General features: G+C 42.3%; 1 protein-coding gene across 1 annotated transcript in view; it reads right to left on the bottom strand.

Annotated features, from left to right (window-relative positions):
- gask1a (golgi associated kinase 1A) overlaps nt 1–21,409 on the bottom strand; it is a 51,337-nt gene that overhangs the window by 2,015 nt on the left and 27,913 nt on the right. Inside the window, exons 4-5 of the mRNA XM_020519863.2 lie at nt 11,552–11,674; nt 4,992–5,095 (exon numbers count right to left, since the gene is read on the bottom strand). Of these exons, the coding sequence (XP_020375452.2) occupies nt 4,992–5,095; nt 11,552–11,674 (227 nt within the window). The remainder of the gene's footprint in view (nt 1–4,991; nt 5,096–11,551; nt 11,675–21,409) is intronic.

The raw sequence follows: 21,409 nt of genomic DNA on the forward strand, positions 1-21,409 counted from the left end.
CTTCAGAAAATCATTTTCTGAAGAAGGGTCTAGGCCCGAAACGTCAGCCTTCCTGCTCCTATGATGCTGCTTGGCCTGCTGTGTTCATCCAGCTCTACACCTTGTTGGCTCATTACCTGGTTTATCAGCTACTTAATTTCCAAAGCAATGCTGTGCAATGCCTTTCAAAAAAAATCAAAATATTATTCAATTGGGTCATTCTGCAGTTTTATTCAACTTTAAGGCCATTTACATTTGTTCTGGACAAAATTTCAAATCAAGGGTACAGCATTTTAAATATAGAATGAAAGTTTGGGCAAAATATTTTAATTAGAATATGAGAAACCTGTCATGCATAATATTAGGAGAGCAGATGTAATCATTAAGAAGTCTGTGACAGGCATAAATAAAGGATCAGAAATATCCCTTTCTGCAAATAGCAAGGATTTAGATTTGAAAATGGACCAAAGGAATCTTTGGACAAATTTCATAGAATTTGGGTAGGGGTCATCAGAAGGACCAATGGACAACTGCTGCCTGAGGTTTTGCAGTTCTGCTACGTCATGTATTGTACAGTTATAACTAATGCCTCAGGTTGTGTCCAGTATAGCTGCATTATGTACCTATCTTATAGTACATATTAGTGTTTATGCATGTATGTATAACGAGAGTACACAATCCCTTAGCGCTTGTCTAACTGTGGATTACTGTGCATTCCTAATCTTAATTAATTTTAAACATTCATAGCTATTCCTCCACCTGTCCAGGGCCTCAGGTCTGGAATTTCTTCCCTAAACCTCCCTGACTTTTTCTGGTTCCGAAAAGCTTTCCTCAAAACTTTTGAACAAGCTTTTAATGAGATTTTTTAATGACATACATTATCTCATTCTCTGTTATTGCATCAATCTTTCCCTGATAACATTCCTCTGTAGTGGCTTTCTTCCATCTGAGATGACACACTACAACTTGTTGTTTTCTCACATTATGTACACTTATAGGGACAGTGCTGTTATCCTGTGTACACAAAGTATAGTGTTTGTTGGGTGCTGGTTCCACAAGTGGTGTAAGTGAGTTGGCGAAACACCATGCAATCTCCAGCATCACTGACAGCTCACTGCACAGTTAATTCTGTGTGAATTTAGAATCCCTCTCGGCTGTTATGACTATTTATTTAAGTTACCTTTGTTTCCTAGACTTGACAGTCTAAACTGGCTCAGATATAAATTCTGTAAAGCCTAGCCAATTTGAGCAGAAAGCTCATAATATTTGAAGAAGGTCTGTTTAGGTAGTTCCACTACCACACACATATCTCTAGGGCAAATTGGTTTGAACAGCTGGTTTCATATATTTATGGATTTACATAGAGACTTTCATCCAGGAATGTGGGCAGATGAATCTCTCTTCATACCACAGTATCTCAGAAATCTCCAAGAACAACATCTGCAAAACCAACTGGAAGCATCACTCTGTGCAATACCTCAGTTAGTTACATTACTCATTAAACTCTGATGGCGTGCTGAATCCGAGTAATGAAACAGCATACCACATTATATTCAAGGCACATTTAATGCTCCATTCAAGCAGCACTGCATGTTGCAGGCAGCATTGCACATTACATTCAGGTACTGACATTGCATGCTTCATCCAAGTTGCATTGTACACAGCAGTCAGACAGTTTTGCACAGAGTTCTTACTGGAGTTCATGATATGGAAATACAGGAACCCCAGTATTCATTGGTAAAAATGAAGGCAAATTATTAAAATGACACTAACTGAAGACAGACAGAACTAAAGAGGAGAAAAAGAGTGAGAAATTCTGAAAAAATAAATCAGAAAAGAAAATGAAAGGAGAGATTAAAAATGCAGATGGATGTTGTTCCACCAATTTTCTTAATGATATTAGTAGGAATCATGTTTGGAATACCTTTTTGCATCCATGTAATTTTGGAAAGGGTATAACTATTTGGTCTGGTCATGTCAGTGTTACTTTTTGACCCTCAGACTATGGAGGGAACAGATGTGCTAATATTTTAAGTGCGAAGCTTTTTTGAGAACTGTACTGATGGATGCGCACAACTAGTCACATTTGTTTTTGGGGAAGTAATGCCACAGAGCATGTGATTAAGAAAGGCAGGGTTTAAACTGAACAATATTTGCCGCAATGCACAAACCTTCAATGCATCAATTTCCTATGTTCGGTAGAATCACTGAAACTACAATGGTATTCGGCACTGAAGAGACCATTCAGCTGATATCAGCTATCACTGTTTATTCTAAACTGATTAGTCTGTTCTTTATGCACTGTTCTTTTTACACTCATCCTTTCAAAACACTTGTCCTTTGAAACATTACCACACTTGCTGCATTATAACCACTATGGTGAATCATTGTGTTCTAATAACTATGTACAACATTTTTAATGTCAGGTGTAATCTTCCCTGTGACAATCCTAAATTTCTGACTTCTTGTTACCCATTTCTCAATCAGTGGAAATAATCATTCACTGTGTACTCTCTCAAGACATTTCAAAATTTTGAAAATCTCTATGGAATCCGTATTCAACCTTCTGTGCTGTATGGGAAAAATAAGCAATTTTCCAAAGGTTTGTTCATTAATGACAGCCTCTCCTTTCTGGTGTCATTACGGTAAATATTTGTAATTGCATTCATGCCTAATCCATGTCTCCAATATCCTTCCTATAAGGTGTTGCTGGCCATGGGCTAGTTTAATCAGATGGCTTGCAAGTGAATCAGATTAATGCAAGGGGTTTGATCCCTCCTCCAGTTGAGATGGACATGGGTCCTGCCTCATAGCACTTTTTTGTGGTTTAGCAAATAAGCACCATGGAAATGCTCTCAAAAGAGTACTGAACAAAACTATTGTGGTACTTACAATCAAGCCCACTTGATTAGCACCACATTCACAAACAACCACTCCCTCAACAACTGTTCAGTAGCAGCAGTGTGTACTATCTGCAAGATTCACTGCAGAAATTCACCAAAGATCCCTAGAAAACACATCCAAACCCATGACCACTTTCATCTAGAAGGACAAAGACAGCAGATACATAGGAAGACCACCATCTGCAAGCTCCCCTCCAAAGTCACTCACATCCTGGCATGGAAGTGTATCACCGTTCCTTCACTGTCGTTGAGTCAAAATCCTGGAATTCCCTCCCTAATGGCATTGTGGGTCAACCCACAGCAGGTGGACTGCAGCAGTTGTAGAACGCAGATCACCAACACCTTCTCAAGGGCAATTAGGGACAGGCAATAAATGCTGGCCAGCTACATCCCACAAATGAATTAAAAAGCCTCCAATTGTGGCCAATCGAATATTTTGTGGAAATTTAAAATGCAAGTCTTTCTTTAATATTTAACACCGCTAATAATTTAATTTGTTTATGTTCTGGTCAGTTTTACCTGTATTCCTCCAACGACTCATAAATATACCCTGTAATTATCTCCTCCAAAATGGATCTGTGTAGAATATCATCAAGACCATTGTCCCTTGTTTTCTTAAGAACACACTTTATATTTAAGGATAAACGTAACACAGGTATTTGCCATGCCTGGCAGATGAGAGAATTACAAATTTACAACAGATGGCCACTGTGGTTCAATGGGTAACATTTGCCTTTAGTCCAAAGATTGTGGGTTCAAGTCCCCTGCATATAATCCAGGCTGATGCTCCCATTGCAGTTCTTTGGAAGTGCTGCACTGTCAGAAGTGCTGTCGTCTGGATGAGACATTAAACAAAGGCTCCACCTGCCCTCTCAGATTGTTGGAAAATATTCTACAGCCATTGTTCAAAGAGAAAGGTCTGGGGTGGGGGACAGGGTGGGGGACAGGGTGGGGGGTAGTGGTGTTCTCCCTGGTATCCTGGTCAATATTCGACCCTCAACAAATGTAACTAGTGCAGATCATATAGGCATTAACACATTGTTATCTGCGTATAAATTGCAGCTGCATTTTGTACATAGCTACACTTTAAAAAATATATATTGCTTGTAAATCACTTGAGATGCCCTGAGGTCATGAAAAGTACTATAGAGAACATGAGATCTTATTTTTCAGTACCAATTCGTCTGCTGAGGTATAAGGAAAGGTGTAAGAAGTTGAGTATTATGTCATTCTTGCGCAGTAACTTGTGACTCTGAAATGTTTCCCTTATTTGAGGAATAAGTTTTTGGGGCTTCATCTTTCCACACCATGAGCTGAATTTTCTTACAGGCTTTGGGACCCTGACAGCAGGACCAAAAGACTATACTTGGTGGCAGTGGGACCCACTCAATGATTTTTCTGGAATCTTCTATTTGCCTACCTATGGCCAATGGGCAACTGCCCATACCACTGGCCTAGTGTGAGTGCCAACAATTCTAACAGTCCCACAAGGAAAGTGAGACGCAGCCATAGACTATTAGGAACATGTATTTCCTAATAAATAATCAGGTGACAGAGTGCTGTATTCCCTGCTGATCAGAAGAGAAATTCCTCCGGGGGACTTTAGGAATGGGTTTTCTGTTTTACTGGCCCCTCTTTGGGTAATGGGGCCTCTTCCTCTGATGCCACCTCCTACCTCAGAGGGAGCCCTACCCCTGTGGACTCTCCATCTGATGAGCATTTATCTGTTGCTGGTGATGTGGCATTCGTGCCTGTTAATGGAACCTTTTATACTTCACTTGGTCGATCTGGCATCCAGCCTGCCATCAAGAGTCAGCAGAATGGCAGGAGGGAGCCATTTATTCAGGATTTACCAAAGATCCAACACTTCCTCTCTCCTTTCCATACTCTCCTCATGCCAGTCTCTGTTCCCGTTACCCAGAAGCTGGTGAAATTCATCCCTGTATGTCCTCTTCATCAGCTACATACTATTGCTCAGTTGCTGTAGCTGTTGCATGAGTCCAAGGTTTCAAATACCCTAGCATGAGTTCTAAACATTACTGAATTTGGGACATATTGACATCAATGTGAAACTATGCTTTAGGAATCTGACAATGAAGGCATACTTACTCATCAATGCCTTCCAACAGTTTGAAGTTGAGGTTGTTTTCATGCTGCAGAAGCCTTCCTGCATTGTCTATGTACACAAGTTGAGACGGATTTCCTTTTCGAACCTAATGAAGTAATTTACGTTCATTAATACAGTATAGGTTTAGGCACTTGTATCCTTTCTAGTTGCTGATATCAACCAGGAATGGTAATTTTTCCAATAATCCTCCTTTACCACTTGTTGCTCCTGTTTCCTATACCTTACCACAACAGGGGAGACTGGAAAGTGTCCAACTGAAAATCCATAATGATGAGGAGGTACATCTCGGCAAAGGTGTGCCCAGCCAGGAATCTCCATCACTCCTCTCACCAATATTTGATGGATAGGTTCCTTAATTTAAATGATCGATCCAGAACAGCTGCTGCAGACTCACCTACAAACTAGGCACAGATCTGGATGATGTTTTTTCCTCATAGCATCAAGTTTCCATGGCACAGGAGGTTTCTAAGCTACTGCAGAGGACATCTTTTAGAACAAATCTTCAGCTAAGCCTTGTGTAAAATGTGTGACTGATTCCAATTTTTTATCATATTCCAATTTAAGAGGAGATGCCATCTAGAGAGGACTTTGAACATTTTCCGCTGGGCAGGCTTCCCGAGACACCAAAGTATTTTAGATGGAACTCATTAGGCCATCAAAGCTCCAGATGAGAAAAATGTTTTTTGTACACTGTCTTTAGGGAAGAAAAAGTCCTGAAGATGCTTCAAAAATAGGGATAGGCAAAGTAATGGAAAAGATTATGAGGAGTTACTGAAAACCTTGTTGAATAGACATATATATTTAAAGGGTGGTGGAGAAGTTTGCACGAGTAGGAGGGGATTCCAAGAAAGGAGGATACATTGACTAAAGATTCTGTCACCATCAGTGAGACAAAAGAAAGAACTGAAGGAGCTAAACGTTGACTTGGATTTTGGACTGCAGGAAGTCAGAGAGACGAGGGGTAATAAAGTAATGCAAGAATACACAAGGACTTAAATTTTGAAGTGTCAGGGGAAGGAGGGTCAAAAATAGATCATTAAACACAGGGGTAAATGATTAGTGGGACATAGTGGGCCAAGATTTTTGCTGGAGAAATCTGTACAACTTGGAGATGATGCTGGATGGAAGAGATTAGCAAAGAAAGGATGGGTGTACTCAATTCTAGAGATGATGATGGCACAAGGTGGGCAATATTGCGGAAATGGAACAAAGTGAACTTTGTGGTGGAGGGGCTGTCTGGCCTGAAACTTAGGAATGAACAGAACATCAACATTGTACAGGATTTGGATCAGAGACTGACAATTGTGAATGAAAAGGAATTGGTGACAAGCAAGTAGACTTTGTGACTAGTTCAGAAGATGATGGTTAAGATCTTTCAAATTTGGAGTCTGAACATTAATTGACATGTCCAAGACTTGATGTCAGCAAAGCAGTCTGATGATGCAGAGGCAGTCAAAAGTTCCAGGAAAGTGATGGAGAGGACAGTCAGGGAATGTTATTGGCATGGCTGTGAAAATTAACTTACGTGGATCCTGTCAGCAAGTGGCAGCATGTAAATGAAGAGGAAACCCCAAATGATTGTACAAATAGTTTCGGGCTATAGACGTGTGCACATTAATTATCATGGAAACAACCACAACTCCTTCATTCTGTGACAATCTAACTGGCTCAAGTGAATACGTCAAGGGTCTTGGGAGACCAGGCCTACTCCAAACACACCAGTGTACAAAATTTGGAAAAGCCAGCCAACAGATTTAAAGTAAAAGTCACACCCAAATCAATAATTGAAAAATATCCATGATTAAAGATTTACGATTGAAGCCAATGCCGAGGATGTTTACTTTTATTGCATTAGACTTCTGGATATTTTTTATAAGTTTCTTTGTACTTGGTATGTGGAAAGAACCAGAAGAGACACAGAAGATTTTGGCAGGACATTGTTATTGATACGCAGAGAAATTCAGGGGCCAATTTTTTGTGCATAGTACATTTGAGTATCTATGACAACTTATTTGTTCAGGTCAGTAGAAAGGCCTACCTGATGTGATGACTAATTCATTATTTTCTCTGTCTCAGACACTGCTCTTATAGTCAGACACTTAGCTTAGTGCTGTAGAAGCACAATTTCCTGACCTTGTGAACTGAACTATATTATTGTACTGATCAAGAAATTCTACATTTGCAGCACAAAATTACCAGGCTGTGAAACTGCAGATGTAGCAAGACAGGTAGCAAATTAATTATATTAGTCTTGGAATTCCAAAGGAATGAAATGTGTATCGCGGTTGAGCTACCCTTTTTCTTCTAGATTTTTTATTTAATGAGCCATCAATTTGTCAAATTTCTTCCCAGATTGCAGCCAAAAGAGACAGAGAAACATTCATTTGGGACTGATCTTCAAATAAACCATCCCTAATTTATAGCTGGAAGTGGTTTGAGATTGAATTGAGTCTTGTTGTCTCTCTTGGCTTTTACTTTCCTTAAAAATTTAGTTCTTAATTTCTTTTTGGTTTGCTTAATGGACGATCAAGAGTGCTGGCAAGCAACCTGCTTTCAGTGTTTTTTTTTCAAACAATGTTTCTTTGAAAGGCAGCTAATGCTTGAGAACAGCACCTGTTCATTCATCTGTCTTCGCCTCTGCCAGTCCTCAGCATGTCCCACATTATTGAGTTCTGTGTGAGAAATCATTGGCAAATTCCCATGTCCAGGCACTGCTTGGCACTATGTGCTAAAAAAATTCAATTGTACTATGAGGAAACACAGCCCTTTACCGCTTCTAACCTTAATGTTTCTTGCTGTATTGCACAAACTGATTTTCTCTATGGAAATTTTTTTCTATAAATTGACACAGTTATATGGCAGTATACTAAGTACAGAACTGTTTTTACTGCCTTATATTGTGGATGATTGGTCTCCCTTCTCTGGTCAGATGTGTTCCAGCTATTGCTGTTCTACTGAGCATTAGGACATGCAACCTGTTATAGGAGTGCACAGCAGTGATACAAAATATATTACAAAATTGACATGCAGGAAACAAATAAATTTCTCATTTCAGTGCTGAATGGTCATCCCTTCTTCCTGAGGCTGGACATCTCAAAATTTTATATCTTTCAATGACATCACCTTTCATTCTTCTAAACTCCAGACAACATAGGTTGATAATCCACTGGGAAATGCTCAACTCCTCTGGATGACAAAGTAAAATGTTCTCTTGGAATTTTATAATCCAATCCATTGAGTTAAAGGACAAAGATCAATGTATTTTAGATCCATACTTTCAGGTTGGAATCAGTGTTGTGGGAAGAGTGTATGCCTATTCAATGATTTCCTTGTCAAGAATAGGACATATTTTGTATCAAGGACATTAAGTTAATCTCAAAATAGACAATTCCCCACAATCAATTTAATTGCAGCATGAAATGCTCCTTATAAAAGATCAATTCTCTATGATTCTTGTCTAGCAAGAAATTGAACATAACTTGTGTTTGAAGGATTAAACTGTCAATCTTTATCAGCATAAATTGTAAAATGTTAGGCTATATTAAAAAATATTAATTTAATGGGTAAGCACTTTTAACTGCCAGTAATGCAGTATTAAAATGCAGAAACTGTGAAATTATAGCACATGAATCCTGAGATTCTACCTCTATTGCAGTGTCTTGCCCTGTCCCCATTACCTCATAGTTCTGTGACCTCCCAAGGATCTATAGATGTCAATCTCAGTAACTGAACATCCACAGCCCTTTGCTTGAGGATGAAAGGTTAATGTTATTCTATAAGTCTGACAAAGATAACCTTGTCTGGATTTGTGATATTTACGTTGAACATTCGAGGTAAGCCAACAGGGGAACCACAGCCTTGGCGCAGAAATGCTTTGAATTCCACGGATGCATGAAAGTGGGCGCACGTACACTGGTACCATTCGGGTGGTATGAGGGAGTGGGCAAGGAGATGGGAAATCAGTGCAGGATATTTCAGTTCAGCAGAAAAGCAGAGTTTGGGAAACAGTTGGGACACAGAAACATCACTTCAAAATCAGTGACGTTTGCACAAATGTGTGAATGGCTGGCAACTATTCTAGCTTTTGGTTAGGGACACCTACCCTTCCAGTGGGCCAATACATATACTATGGACCCAAGTGCAGCGCATGACAGGTATAACTCAGGAACTGTTCTGCTCTTTGTACAGTTGGGATGATAGTGCTGCACGAGAATTCATCTCATCACTCCATTCTGTCAAATGCCACACAGTGTTACCTTGCTGGATGTGGAAGGGAGAGGTCTACGGTATGGAAACATCACAGGGAAAGGTTGCAGTAGAGGTGTGTGACATGGAGTGAGGTGATATGTAGGTAGAAAAATTCATGTTGGAATTTAATGCCACCCCTCATGGTGAGTTTGCGGCAGGTGATGTTTAATTTGGTGAGACAGTGTTAGGTGACATTATCGCCATATTCTCACATCCACTCCAATTAAGTTCATGTTGAGAAGCCTCCTGCTTGCCTCAATTAATGCCCAGTAATGAATCTCATCTCACCGCTGGAAACCATGGGCAGAGGCAGTCACCATGCGGAAAGCTTGACAGCAAACCTATGTGGGTTGCTGATTGTTGACTTCCGGAAGTACTTCTCCTTCAAAGGGACTCAGTCAGTACCTCAGTCAGATCAAAGCATCTAGCATCAGGAAGAGGGGGCTGCCTGTAACAGCTATAACCACCTACCCTTGCTGCCAACACTCCTCCCCCATCGCTGCAACCTGCACCGGTGACTCCTATCCCAACATTACTCTCCTGTGGTCCGAGTCCATTTCAATCCAGGACCTGGGGTGGATAACATACCAGCAGCAGCCAATGCCTTCCAGCTAGTGTTGTTTTTCAATACAGCTGCTGGCTACCGATTGGTTCATAGTTCTTAACCTGCACGACCTCTGCCCTTGGGTCCTTGATCTTAAGGCTGGTCCACTGCTGTCTAGTTAGGTGCCTGTGTGGAACATGTTATGGTGGGCCTTCCCAAAAAGAGAATGACATGGAGCTCTCACGTTTTCATCCAAATCCCCATCATGTCCGTTAATTTCAGGCCTAGGAGTTGGTTTTATGGGATATCTACTCTCAGGAATGGATATCTTCTATCACCAATTAATATGGGAACAAGTGCACTTTCTAGGCACAAGAACAATGATGCTCATTCCCTGCACTCATACTTCCCTCTTATCTCTCAGTGCCCAACCCCCAACCCTCGTTCACTCTCCTTCCATGGTCCCACTGCCATTCTTCACCTATCAGGTGTGCATGTGCAACACTTCAACCTAACACTGTGTCAGAATGTTCCGTATATAGGACACGGTGTTATGTTATCCACCCAGGCCCTGGACTGAAATGGACTCAGACCACAGGAGAGTAATATTGGGATAGGAGTCACAGGTGCAGGTTGCAGTGATGGGGGAGGAGTGTTGGCAGCAAGGGTAGGTGGGTATAACTGTCACAGGCAGCCCCCTCTTCCTGATGCTAGTTGCTTTGATCTGACTGTACTGACTGAGTCCCTTTGAAGGAGAAGCACTTCCGGAAGTCAACAATCAGCAACCCACAAGCTGCTAATGAGTCCTAGGGCTGTGTTTGAGATGACCTGGTCATTTGGGCCAAAGGTTTTTTTTACTGGCCCTGGAGTCAGCTATCATTGAGAATGGTGTGGATGGTTGGATGATAATAATTAGATTGGCTAGTAACTTAAAGTTACTGCCCAGGATTAATGGGTGAAGATGGGCTTGTGGTGAAGCACCAGGAATATGTCAGAGCCAGTGGAATTGTGCCAGTCAGTGAAAGAGAATAGTAGGTAGGCATGATGGGTTGAATGTCCTCTTTCAATGCTATATCATTTTATGATAGGAAGACAGTACCTAACAAGTGCCAGCAGTGAAACAGTTTTGGTTCTGATTTTGAGCTTCAGCCACAAACTATAATTTCTAGCCTGCTGCTATTCTATGCCTCTGCAGTCCTTGAAGGTTCAACTGCTTCCCAAGGAGCACTGATGTCAGCATTTGGCATGTAGTCAGGATATATCTCTGAAACCCTCAGACTCTGTGAACTGCTGAGACAGCAAAATAAACCCATAAGTAGCACTAATCTTAGCCCTGAGTCAGAAAGTTGTGGGCTCAAGTCTCACTTGAGAGAATTCAGCCCAAAACCAAGGCTGACATCAGGGCACAGTGCTGAGGGAGGGCTGTATTGTTGCAGGTACCATTTTTCAAATGAGATGTTAATCTTAGACCACAGCTACTCGCTTTCTTTTTGGCTAATATTAATCCCTCAATTAAAATCACTAAGACCAGATTATCTTGTCATCAACGCATCGCTGCTTTTCGGATCTTGCTATGTACAAATTGGTTGAAACATCCTAAATTACAAAAGTGACTCGAGTTCAAAAAATAGTTAATTGGCGGAAAAGTGCTTTGTAATGTTCTGAGGTAATGAGAGGCGTTGTAAAAAAATGTTACATTTTCTTTCCTTTTGCATGGGACCATTCTAAAATTTCCTGCACCTCACATACCAGGATATGCACAAGGAGATGGTCCTTAAGATTCCTACATTTCTCATGCAGCAGATCTTCTACACAGGGTTCTGAGAAGTCTGGATTAAAACCGCAGCAATGTCGATCCAGGCGATCATGGACCTAGGGGAAACAAAAGCACATTTGTGAATGTAACAGATACATAAACATTTGCCACATGCTTGGACCATCTCCACACCCTTGCAAACTACCAGGACATGTGCCAGTGAGGGCCAGCTCTTCAGCTCAGGCTCTTAGAAGCCTGCAGAGGGAAAATTTAATTCAACTTTCATAATATCATCAGCTACTGTGGAATTGACAGCAAATGTACCCCCAGGGAGGCCTCTGTTCTCTTGTATGCAAAATAATGAAGTGCACAGATTGAATTAAAGCTAGAATTTTTCCATATCCTAATTAATGTTATTAGGATTTTTAAAAATTCATTCATGGGATGTGGGCATCACTGCCAGGGCCAGCATTTATTCCACATTCCTAATTGCCCCGGAGAAGGTGGTGGGGAAATGTCTCCTTGAATTGCTGCAGTCCACTTTGTGCAGGTCCACTCACAATACCATTAGAGAGGGCATGCCAGGATTTTGACCCAGTGACACGGAGTCTGGATGGTGAGTGGCTTGAAGAGCACTTTCAGGTGGCACTATTCCCATGTATCTGCTCAAACACATACCATTGTCTGGCAATAATGGGAATACACTATGGGACTGATAACAATCCTGCATTCATTGCAACAGAAGTAGACCATTCAACCTCCTGGATTTGTTTTATTATTCAGTAACATCATGGTTAATCTTTATTGCTACTCCATTTACCTGCCTTGGCTCCATATCACCTCATACTCCTGGCTAGTAAAAAAGTATTGATCTCAGACCCACTGATGTCGTCAGTAAAATTTCCACCCCTCAGCTTCCTTTGTGTGAGAAAATGTTTCCTAACTTGTCCCTTAGTCCCAGATTCCTGCAAAACAGGGAAAACCTTCTCTGCACATGTCTTGACAGGTGCACTTGTGCTGAAATTAGCCAGCATAACTAAACTGAGAACCACACCCAAACCTCTTCATCACTCACACACCAACCTACCCTAAGCACACTAGGCCTGTCCAACCTCCCTCGGCCCGAACCCGCTACAAACCCCCATCGACCTGACCCCGCTGTTCACCCAATCCCACTTCTCATCTAACCCAACTGCCACTTGACCTGACCCAGTGTCAATACAGTGTGGAGCTGGATGAACACAGCAGGTCAGGCAGCATCAGAGGAGCAGGAAAGTCGACATTTAGGAAGGATCAATTCAAGGAGACTCTAACTGCAGCATCTGCAGTCTTGCTATCTCTGAATGACCTGATCCAACTACCCTTTCATCCAAGCTGACCACTCGCTAATCAGATCTGACTACTCACTTGACCCGACTTCCACCCAACTCCCCATGACCCAACCATCCCCTGACCACTACCACTCAACCCAACTGCCCTGTCTCCTAGCCACTCTCTCACTCATTGAGCAGAATATTATTCTTCCAGGACAAGACAGTTCTCTATCTCACTGGCAAAATATCCAGGATGATGACGTTCAGTCATGGTCCAGATGTTATCACATCAGGATGCTACAATATATTGATATGGTGGCCCTGGAAATTGGAGCCCCCGCACCTCACTGAAAGAGCCAATTAAAGAGCTTTTAAGTTCATTAAGAGAACAATAGGCTTGAATAAAACATCTGGTTGCAATAATGTGGCATGTTGATGTATAAAATATCAGATGAAGAGCTCAATTTTCAATTATTTGTGTTTGTTAGGACAGATTGAAATACTGCAGCCGGAATCAGTGTTTTCCCACACCAGATCAGTGCTGGTAGGTGAGAATAGTTTTGAGTGGAGATTTTGTATCTGTGTACACTTTTGTGAGGACACCTGATACGTTGCAGGCATGTTTGTGCAAAGTGCCAGCACATCTTCACTGCAACCTGTGTATCTATAGGAAAATGAGGATAGTGATCTCTATTGGAGATACAACCTGCTGTGAGGAGAAGGAGGAGGAGAATGAGAAAGTGAGGAAGAAGGATAGAAGCTCATGTGTCGGATCCACCTGCAATCATGACATCACTCAAACTACTCATGGTCAAGACACTGAGGAAAGCAAAATGGTGGAGCCTCAAAGGCATTGGGCAGCCAACTAACTTACAGAGAATGATCCGTTTGCAAATGTCTGAGGCACTGTACTGTGGGAGACTGAGGGTCTCCAGATCCTCAGTTACATCTCTTTGTATCATTCTGGCTGGAGAAATAGTCTCATATCATGTGGAGGGGCAACCAGTTCCAGTGGCTCTAAATGGTGGCTGCGGTCCTGAGTTTTTTTGTAAGTGGACCTTTTCAGGTTCATGTGATGATCTATGTGGGGTCACCCAGCCTGCAGTCCATCATTGCATTTAGGTTTTCATTGATGCAATGTTCCAATAATCTGTACAATAATTGAGTTTAGAATGGATCACATCTGCCAGTCTGAGAGAAGTAGAGTATTCATTACAAAGGCAGGCTTCTCAAGGATACTGGGTGCCATCGACTGTTCACATCTTTCCATCACATCTCTAGCAGACCATCCCAGTATATTCATCACTGGAATAGTTTCAAACTACAATAATCCAATTGGTGTGTGACCACCAACAATGAATACTGCAAGTATGTGCCAGTTACCTCAACAGCATTAATGACTCATAAACATTGAGAAAATCTCAGATGCAGGCATGTTCCATTGGCCTAATACTATGGAAGGATGGCTTTTGGGGGACAAGTACCATCCCTTGAAGAAATGGTTCCTAACACATGCCAGGGTGCCTTGGATGGCAGGTGAATGAAGCTACAATGATGACCGTGGTACAACAAGGGAAATCATTGCATGGACTATAGATTGAGACAGGTTGGACAGATCAGAAGAAGGTCTGGAGCAGTATGTTACAACCAGAGAGTTCCAAATGATTGCTGTGTGTTGCACTCTGCACAGGCTGGCACTGCTGAGATAAAAAGCACACAAAAAGCAATATTGAGTCTTCTAATAAAGATCTCCCTTAAGAATGTGAACAGACTACCACATAGAGAGATGCAAGGTCCTGCAAGGATGGCTTAAGAAATCTGGTCAGCAATGATGAGTTGGGCTGAAGGGTCTGTTTCAATCCTTTAAGACTATGACTCTAACTGTGCATAGAGTTCCCCTCTGCCTCACATTTAGCTGCAATCCAGAGAGGCTACAGAGGTGTCTGCACTCTTTCTGTGGATAATTTTGCAGGAAAAGTCTTTTAGTTGTTTTCAGCTGTGAGGGCCCATTCATGGAGGACGCTCACGCAAAATTGCAGGAATTCTACTTATGGTTTCAGCCCTAGATAGTGATGTGTCAGAAGCTGAATGGTGGAGGAATAGCCAGCCCCTTCAAATGTGCCCTGAGAGGAGTTTGTAGATGTCACCAGCTGCTCAATGAAGTCTTTTTGCACTTCCTGGCTTTCCACAGAGGGATAAGAAGCTAGAGGATACTGTCCAGACATCAAGATACCCTGTCACCTTCTGAAGTCCTTTCCACAGCACTCAATGCCTCACATGTTTCTCGTTGGACATCTAGCATCTGCCACCTTACGAACCATTTCATTGTGACAATCCTCCAACTGCCACAACCATGCTCCATTTTTCTCTCTATTCAGCAGCTGCACAGGCAACTGTAAGGTGCCCTCACCAGCTTATGCATCCCTCTGTGCCAAGTCATGAAACCCTGTCAAGGTGCCAGTATCTGTGCTGGTGCGTGGTGCCGAGAAAGTGTGAGCTGCTGCATCCTCCTGGGTTCCTCTTTTGCCTCTGAGGTCGGATGTTGCCCCTTCTTGGGGCTGGTGGCTGGGGTATTCAATGGTTCACCTGTGTAGGAAACAGAAAGATGGAGAATCGTTCCAAACTCATGGAAATTGCGAGTATCTAATAATGAAATAGTGACATTAAAATTACAGCTAGATTCCCCTCCCAGTTTACAATCCCCAAATTAGTTTACTTATACAAATAGTCTCACTAATATACCAATACCATCATAACACTGGAACCAATGCCCAATACATTACAGCCTGAATATCACAAATGAAATAAGAGTTGCCCATATGACTGTAATAGCTATCACACACCTTCCCTTTGAGCCTGTTACCAAGCTGGTTCTGTCAGCAGCATACAATGTGCCCTTGAAAGCTCACCTTCCCATCAACTTCCTCCAGTCTCACCTTTGCCAATGGGGTGACTCCAATTGTAGGAAATGAGCTCAAGCACTTGCTCCTCTATAGGTGGCAGGATGGCCAGTTCAGCCACTCCGTCTCCTGTCTGGCTTGTCTACCTTGCACTGTAGGCCTGCTTATCCTGCAATAAAGTGGCACAGTCTAATTATAGAGTCATAGAGTCATACAGCACGGAAACAGACCCTTCGGTTCAACCAGTCCATACTGATCATAATCCCAAACTAAACAAGTCCCACCTGCCTGATCCTGGTCCATATCCCTCTAAACCTTTCTGATTCAAGTGTTTTTTAAATGTTGTAGCTGTACCTGCATTCACCACTTCCTCTGGTAGTTCATTCCACACACGAACGACAGTGTAAAAATATTGCCCCTCATGTCTTTTTTAAATCTTTCTCCTCTCATTTTAAAAATATGCGCCCTAGTCTTTAATTCCCCCACCCTATGGAAAAGACACCTGCCGTTCACCTTATCTATACACCTCGTGATTTTATAATACATTAAAAAGTCACCTCTCAACCTTCTACGCTCCCCTGAGAAAAGTCTCAGCCTATCCAGCCTCTCCTTATAACTCAAACCCTCCATTCCTGGCAACATCCTGGATTTCTTGAAGGGGCAGACCCAAATAATCGCAGAAGTGGTCATTGGGATGTGCCCTGAACTGCAGTCCATTCCCCTGGCTCTTTGCACAGGGTTACAAAATCAGGGGGACAAGCGGAATAGGAGTCTGGGCCAGACCCTCAAGCTCCATATCCCTGTCTGGAAAACAGGAAGGTGCAAAAGTTCCTTAATGGTAGAAGTTGAGTAGCTAGCAACACCTGGACACTCCGGAGTGTTGAAGTCACTGTGGGAGGACATACACTCCTATCTTCCCATTGTCAGTCAATTAAGAAGCTAACTCCAGGGGCCAGCATGGATACCATCGAGGTTTGAGGTCAACTAATAGGGTCTATAGCAATATCCAGATGCCAGCCACGTGATGAGAGAGGAGCACTGCTAAGGCAGGTAGGGATCTGTGAGAGTGCCTTAACATGGAGGAATTCTCTGCAGTATTGTGAAAAAGTTAAAAATCACACAGTAAGAAGTAAGGTCCTGTCAACACCATTGACTATCCCCCAAGTAGTCTATGAATGAGCTAATTGGCTACAACTTGCTGCTGGTAAGTCACCTATGCTGCACTGTGCTATGTCATTCAGAGTTAGGAATACATTGGATACATTTAAGAAAGGTGGTAAGGAAAAGCCAGGGAATTGTAGACCAGTGAGTCTGACATTAGTGGTGGGCAGGTTGCTGGGGGTGGGGGATCCTGAGGGACAGGATATACATGTATTTGGAAAGGCAAGAACTGATTAGGCATAGTCAACATGGCTTTGTGCAGGGGAAATAGTGTATCACTAACTTAATTGAGTTTTTTGAAGAAGTATCAAAGAAGATTGATGAAGGCAGAGTGGTGGATGTGATCTATATGGACTTCAGTAAAACGCCAAGAAGGTTCCACATTGTAGACTGGTTAACAAGGTTAGATCGCGTGGAATACAGGGAGAAGTAGCCATTTGGATACAGAACTGGCTCAAAGGTAGGAGACAGATGGTAGTAGTGGAGGGTTGCTTTTCAGACTGGAGGCCTGTAAGGATCGGTGCTGGGTCCACTGCTTTTTGTCATTTATATAAATGATTTGGATGTGAACATAGGAGGTATGGTTAGTAAGTTTGCAGATGACACCAAAATTGGTGGTGTAGTGGACAGCAAAGGAAGTTACCTCAGAGTTCAATGGGACCTTGATCGGGTGGGCAGGTGGGCCCAGGAGTGGCAAATGGAGTTTAATTAGATAATTGTGAGGTGCTGTACTTTGGAAAGGAAAATCAGGACAGGACTTATACACTTCATGGTAAGGTCCTGGGAAGTGTTGCTGAACAAAGAGACCTTGGAGTGCAGGTTCACAGTTCTTTGAAAGTAGAGCTGCAGGTAGATAGAATAGTGAAGAAGATGTTTGGTACGCTTGCCTTTATTGGTCAGTGCATTGAGTATAGGAGTTGGGAGGTCATGTTGCAGCTGTACAGGACATTGGTTAGGCCAGTTTTGGAATACTGCATGCAATTCTGGCCTCCCTGCTTCAGGAAGAATATTGTGAAACTTGACAGGATTCAGAAAAGATTTACAAGGATGTTGCCAGGGTTGGAAGGTTTGAGCTATAGGGAGAGGCTGAATAGGCTGGGGCTATTTTCCTTGGAGCATTGGAGGCTGAGGGGTGAGCTTGTAGAATTTTATAAAATCATGAGGAGCATAGATAGGGTAAATAGCCAAGGTCTTTTCCCTGGGGTAGCGGAGTCAAAAACTAGAGGGCACAGGGTTAAGGTGAGAGGGGAAATACTTAAAAGGGGCTTAAGAGGCAACTTTTTCATGCAGAAGGTAGTGCGTATATGGAATGAGCTGCCAGAGGAAGTGGGAGAGGCTGTATTGTATCTGTATAGGAAGGATTTAGAGGGATATGGGCCAAATGCTGGGAATTGTGACTAGATTAATTTAGGATATCTGGTAGGCAGGGACGAGTTGAACCCAAGGGTCTGTTTCCATGCTGTACCTCTCTATGACTCTATGACGGTGACTCCAATGTGCTATGTCCCAACTTTGCTCACGTTCAGGCCTCTTCACCCACATCCACGGGAATGGGACAATTCAACACTGCTTCTCTCTCTGTGAGGTTTCTTCAATTTGATTATTTAAGAAAACACTGACTCTTGCTCTGCCCATGCATGCCATGGACCTCATGTAGACACTAACATAATGTAAAGAATCTGCTGATACCCTAGGTTGCTGTAAGCACAATGAACAGTGATGTAAACTGTGCATGAGAAAACATTCTGGCCAGTTTACAGCATGAAATGGATGAGAGTGGCAAAGAACATTTCAGATTTCTATACAGGTCATTTTGGAAGACTGGAGTACTCTTGTTGGGTTTTGTTTCATGTGGTATAAGGCAACGTTAACGTTTCTAACCTATGGTGATATGTTGAAGGGCAGTTAACCCCAACCAAACTGGAGCACTATTCATTAGCAGGTGACAGGCTTGGCTTTGGCAGGTACAATGTTATGATTATCACTGAAGAAATGTAGCACAGCTGGCTGAAATTCCACAGTAACGCTGGAGATCCTGTCCACTGAGATTCTACAACACTAACTCTCGGACTGTTTCGACAATTCACTTCCAAAATGGCTTTCCCAGATGTAATTGAGTGCTTTTCTGTTTCTGAAGTCTGTGATTCCATTTATAAAATTAGTTTTGGAAAAATAATCACGGATGTGAAAACATGGGACTTTTCCTCTCTGTGTCAAGGTTTTGAGGTGGGGTGTGGGGTACGATGTGTATTATCTCCTTCAAGTTCAGTTATTTCATAAAATGTCTGACAAAAGGAGATTGAACTTATGTGGAAGTACAAAGAATTTATGAAAGAAAAACAAGCTATTGCAGTGGTCAGTGCTGCATACAAGTCTTCCACTCTACTTCAATTCAACATAACCTCCTATTCATTGTTCCTGATGTGCCTATCAAACTTCTCCTTACGTGCATTTGCACTAATTCGTTTAACCAATCCACATCGTAGAACAGTGGCAAATAGAATTGAACCCAGAAAAATGTGACATGATGCTTTTTTTGGGGAGAACTAACAAGGCAAAGGAATTCATGATGAATGTTAGGAACCTAGGAAGTACAAAGGAGCAGAGGGACCTCAGCATGCATATGTGTGGGACAGTTTGATATGGTGGTGAAGAAGGCATATGCGATACTTGCCTTTATTTGTCAAGGCACTGAATACAAAAGCAACGAAGTTACGACGGAACTATAAATAATGTCAGTCAGGCTACTGGGTTATTGTGTGCTGTTCTGGTAGCAGCACGATAGGAAGGATGTGATTGCACCAGAGAGAGTGCTGCAAAGGTTCACCAGGATGTTGCCTGGTCTAAAATGTTTCAGCCAAGAAGAGAGACTAGACAGGCTGTGTTGTTTTCCTTTGAGCAGAGATGGGCAAAGGGGCACCTGATTGAGACATACAAAGTTATGTGGGGCATAGATGGGTGGATAGAAAAAAACGTCTTCCTTAGTCAATAACCAACAGGCCATAGGTTTAATGTAAGGGACAGGTGGCTTAAAGGGGATTTAAGGAAGAATTTTTTTCTCTCAGAGAGTGCCTGAAAGGGTGTTAGAGATGAGAATCGTCACAGCATTGAAGAAATACTTAGACGTATATGTGAAATGCCATAGCACGTGAAGCTGTGGGCCAAAAGCTGGAAAATGAGAATAGGGAAGATAGCTGCTATAGACTGAAAGGCCTCGGTTCCATGCTGTAAACGTCTATGATTCGGTGGTGGCAAGTAACATTCTTTGGGTAAATATGTTCTTCCTGAATTCCTATTGGATTTATTAGAGACTATATTAACATTATAAGTCATAGAATCATAGAATCCCTGCGGTGCAGAATGAGGCCATTTGGTCCATCAAGTCTATACCAACCCTCCAAAGAACATCTCAACCAGACCAATGGGGATTTTACCATGGCTCACCCATCTAACCTGCACATCTCTGAACACTACAGGTCAATTTTTAGCATGGCCAATCCACCTGACCTGACCATCTTTGGTTGTGCACAAGTGAAAGTATGATGAAACTAATGGTTAATCTAAGCTGACATGCCAGCTGTAAAGCAAGATACAGTCCAGATTGGCTCATTGGTCCACATAGGGAGGGAAGTCTGCAGGTGATAGGAAGTTTTACACCAGGTGGCAGCCTTTCTATTTTTGAGACAATGTTTTGCACCATAGTGATCAACTTTATTAACTTCTGCCTGGTGGGATCCAAGAGCCCCACTCAGGCACGATAGTCTCTGTCACATTCCTGCAGAGGAATATAGTGAGTGGTGTTGCCCAGTCATCAGTATCAATGACCACCATCTTCATTCCTCACTTGAAGGTGTCCTTGTGGTAAGGGTATGGACACCCAGGATCTCATGACCCAATAGACAGTTCACCAACAGAAGATCTTGAGTATACAGCTAACACCCATCTGATGAATGTGGCCAATGCAGACATTGTCATGCAAGGTTGACAATGAGTGTGTGTGGATGAAATTAACAAGCTTCAGGCCCTTTGACTTCATGATTTTGTCCTGCCAAGAGATGCCAAGGATAAGCCTCAGACAGTGAAGGTGTTTCCTGCCTAGCGTGCATCTTGCTGAGGAAATGTGTGTGGTAAATTTTCAGGTTGGTGTTCTCAGTCAGCTTGGACATAACAGCGGAAGTTTTGACGATGCATGTGTTGATTTCAGCATCAAGTGATAGATTGCTGGTGATGTGGAGGCTAGATATGAGAAGCTATCAACAAGCTTCAGAATCACATTGTCAATGTTGATAGATGGTGGTATGGCAACATCCTGGACAATGATATTTGTCTTGCTGATGCTGATGGTCAACTAAACTCTTTGTAGGCATGACAGAGTTGGCCATTTGCTGCTGAAGGTGTGTAGAGCAACTCTCTGATGAGGACTTGGTGCACCTTTGTCTTGGAAGGCTGGACAACTTTCTGTTAGTTCTAATATTTA

The sequence above is a fragment of the Rhincodon typus genome, chromosome 4 (assembly GCF_021869965.1).
Source record: "Rhincodon typus isolate 14 chromosome 4, sRhiTyp1.1, whole genome shotgun sequence".
NCBI lineage: Eukaryota > Metazoa > Chordata > Chondrichthyes > Orectolobiformes > Rhincodontidae > Rhincodon > Rhincodon typus.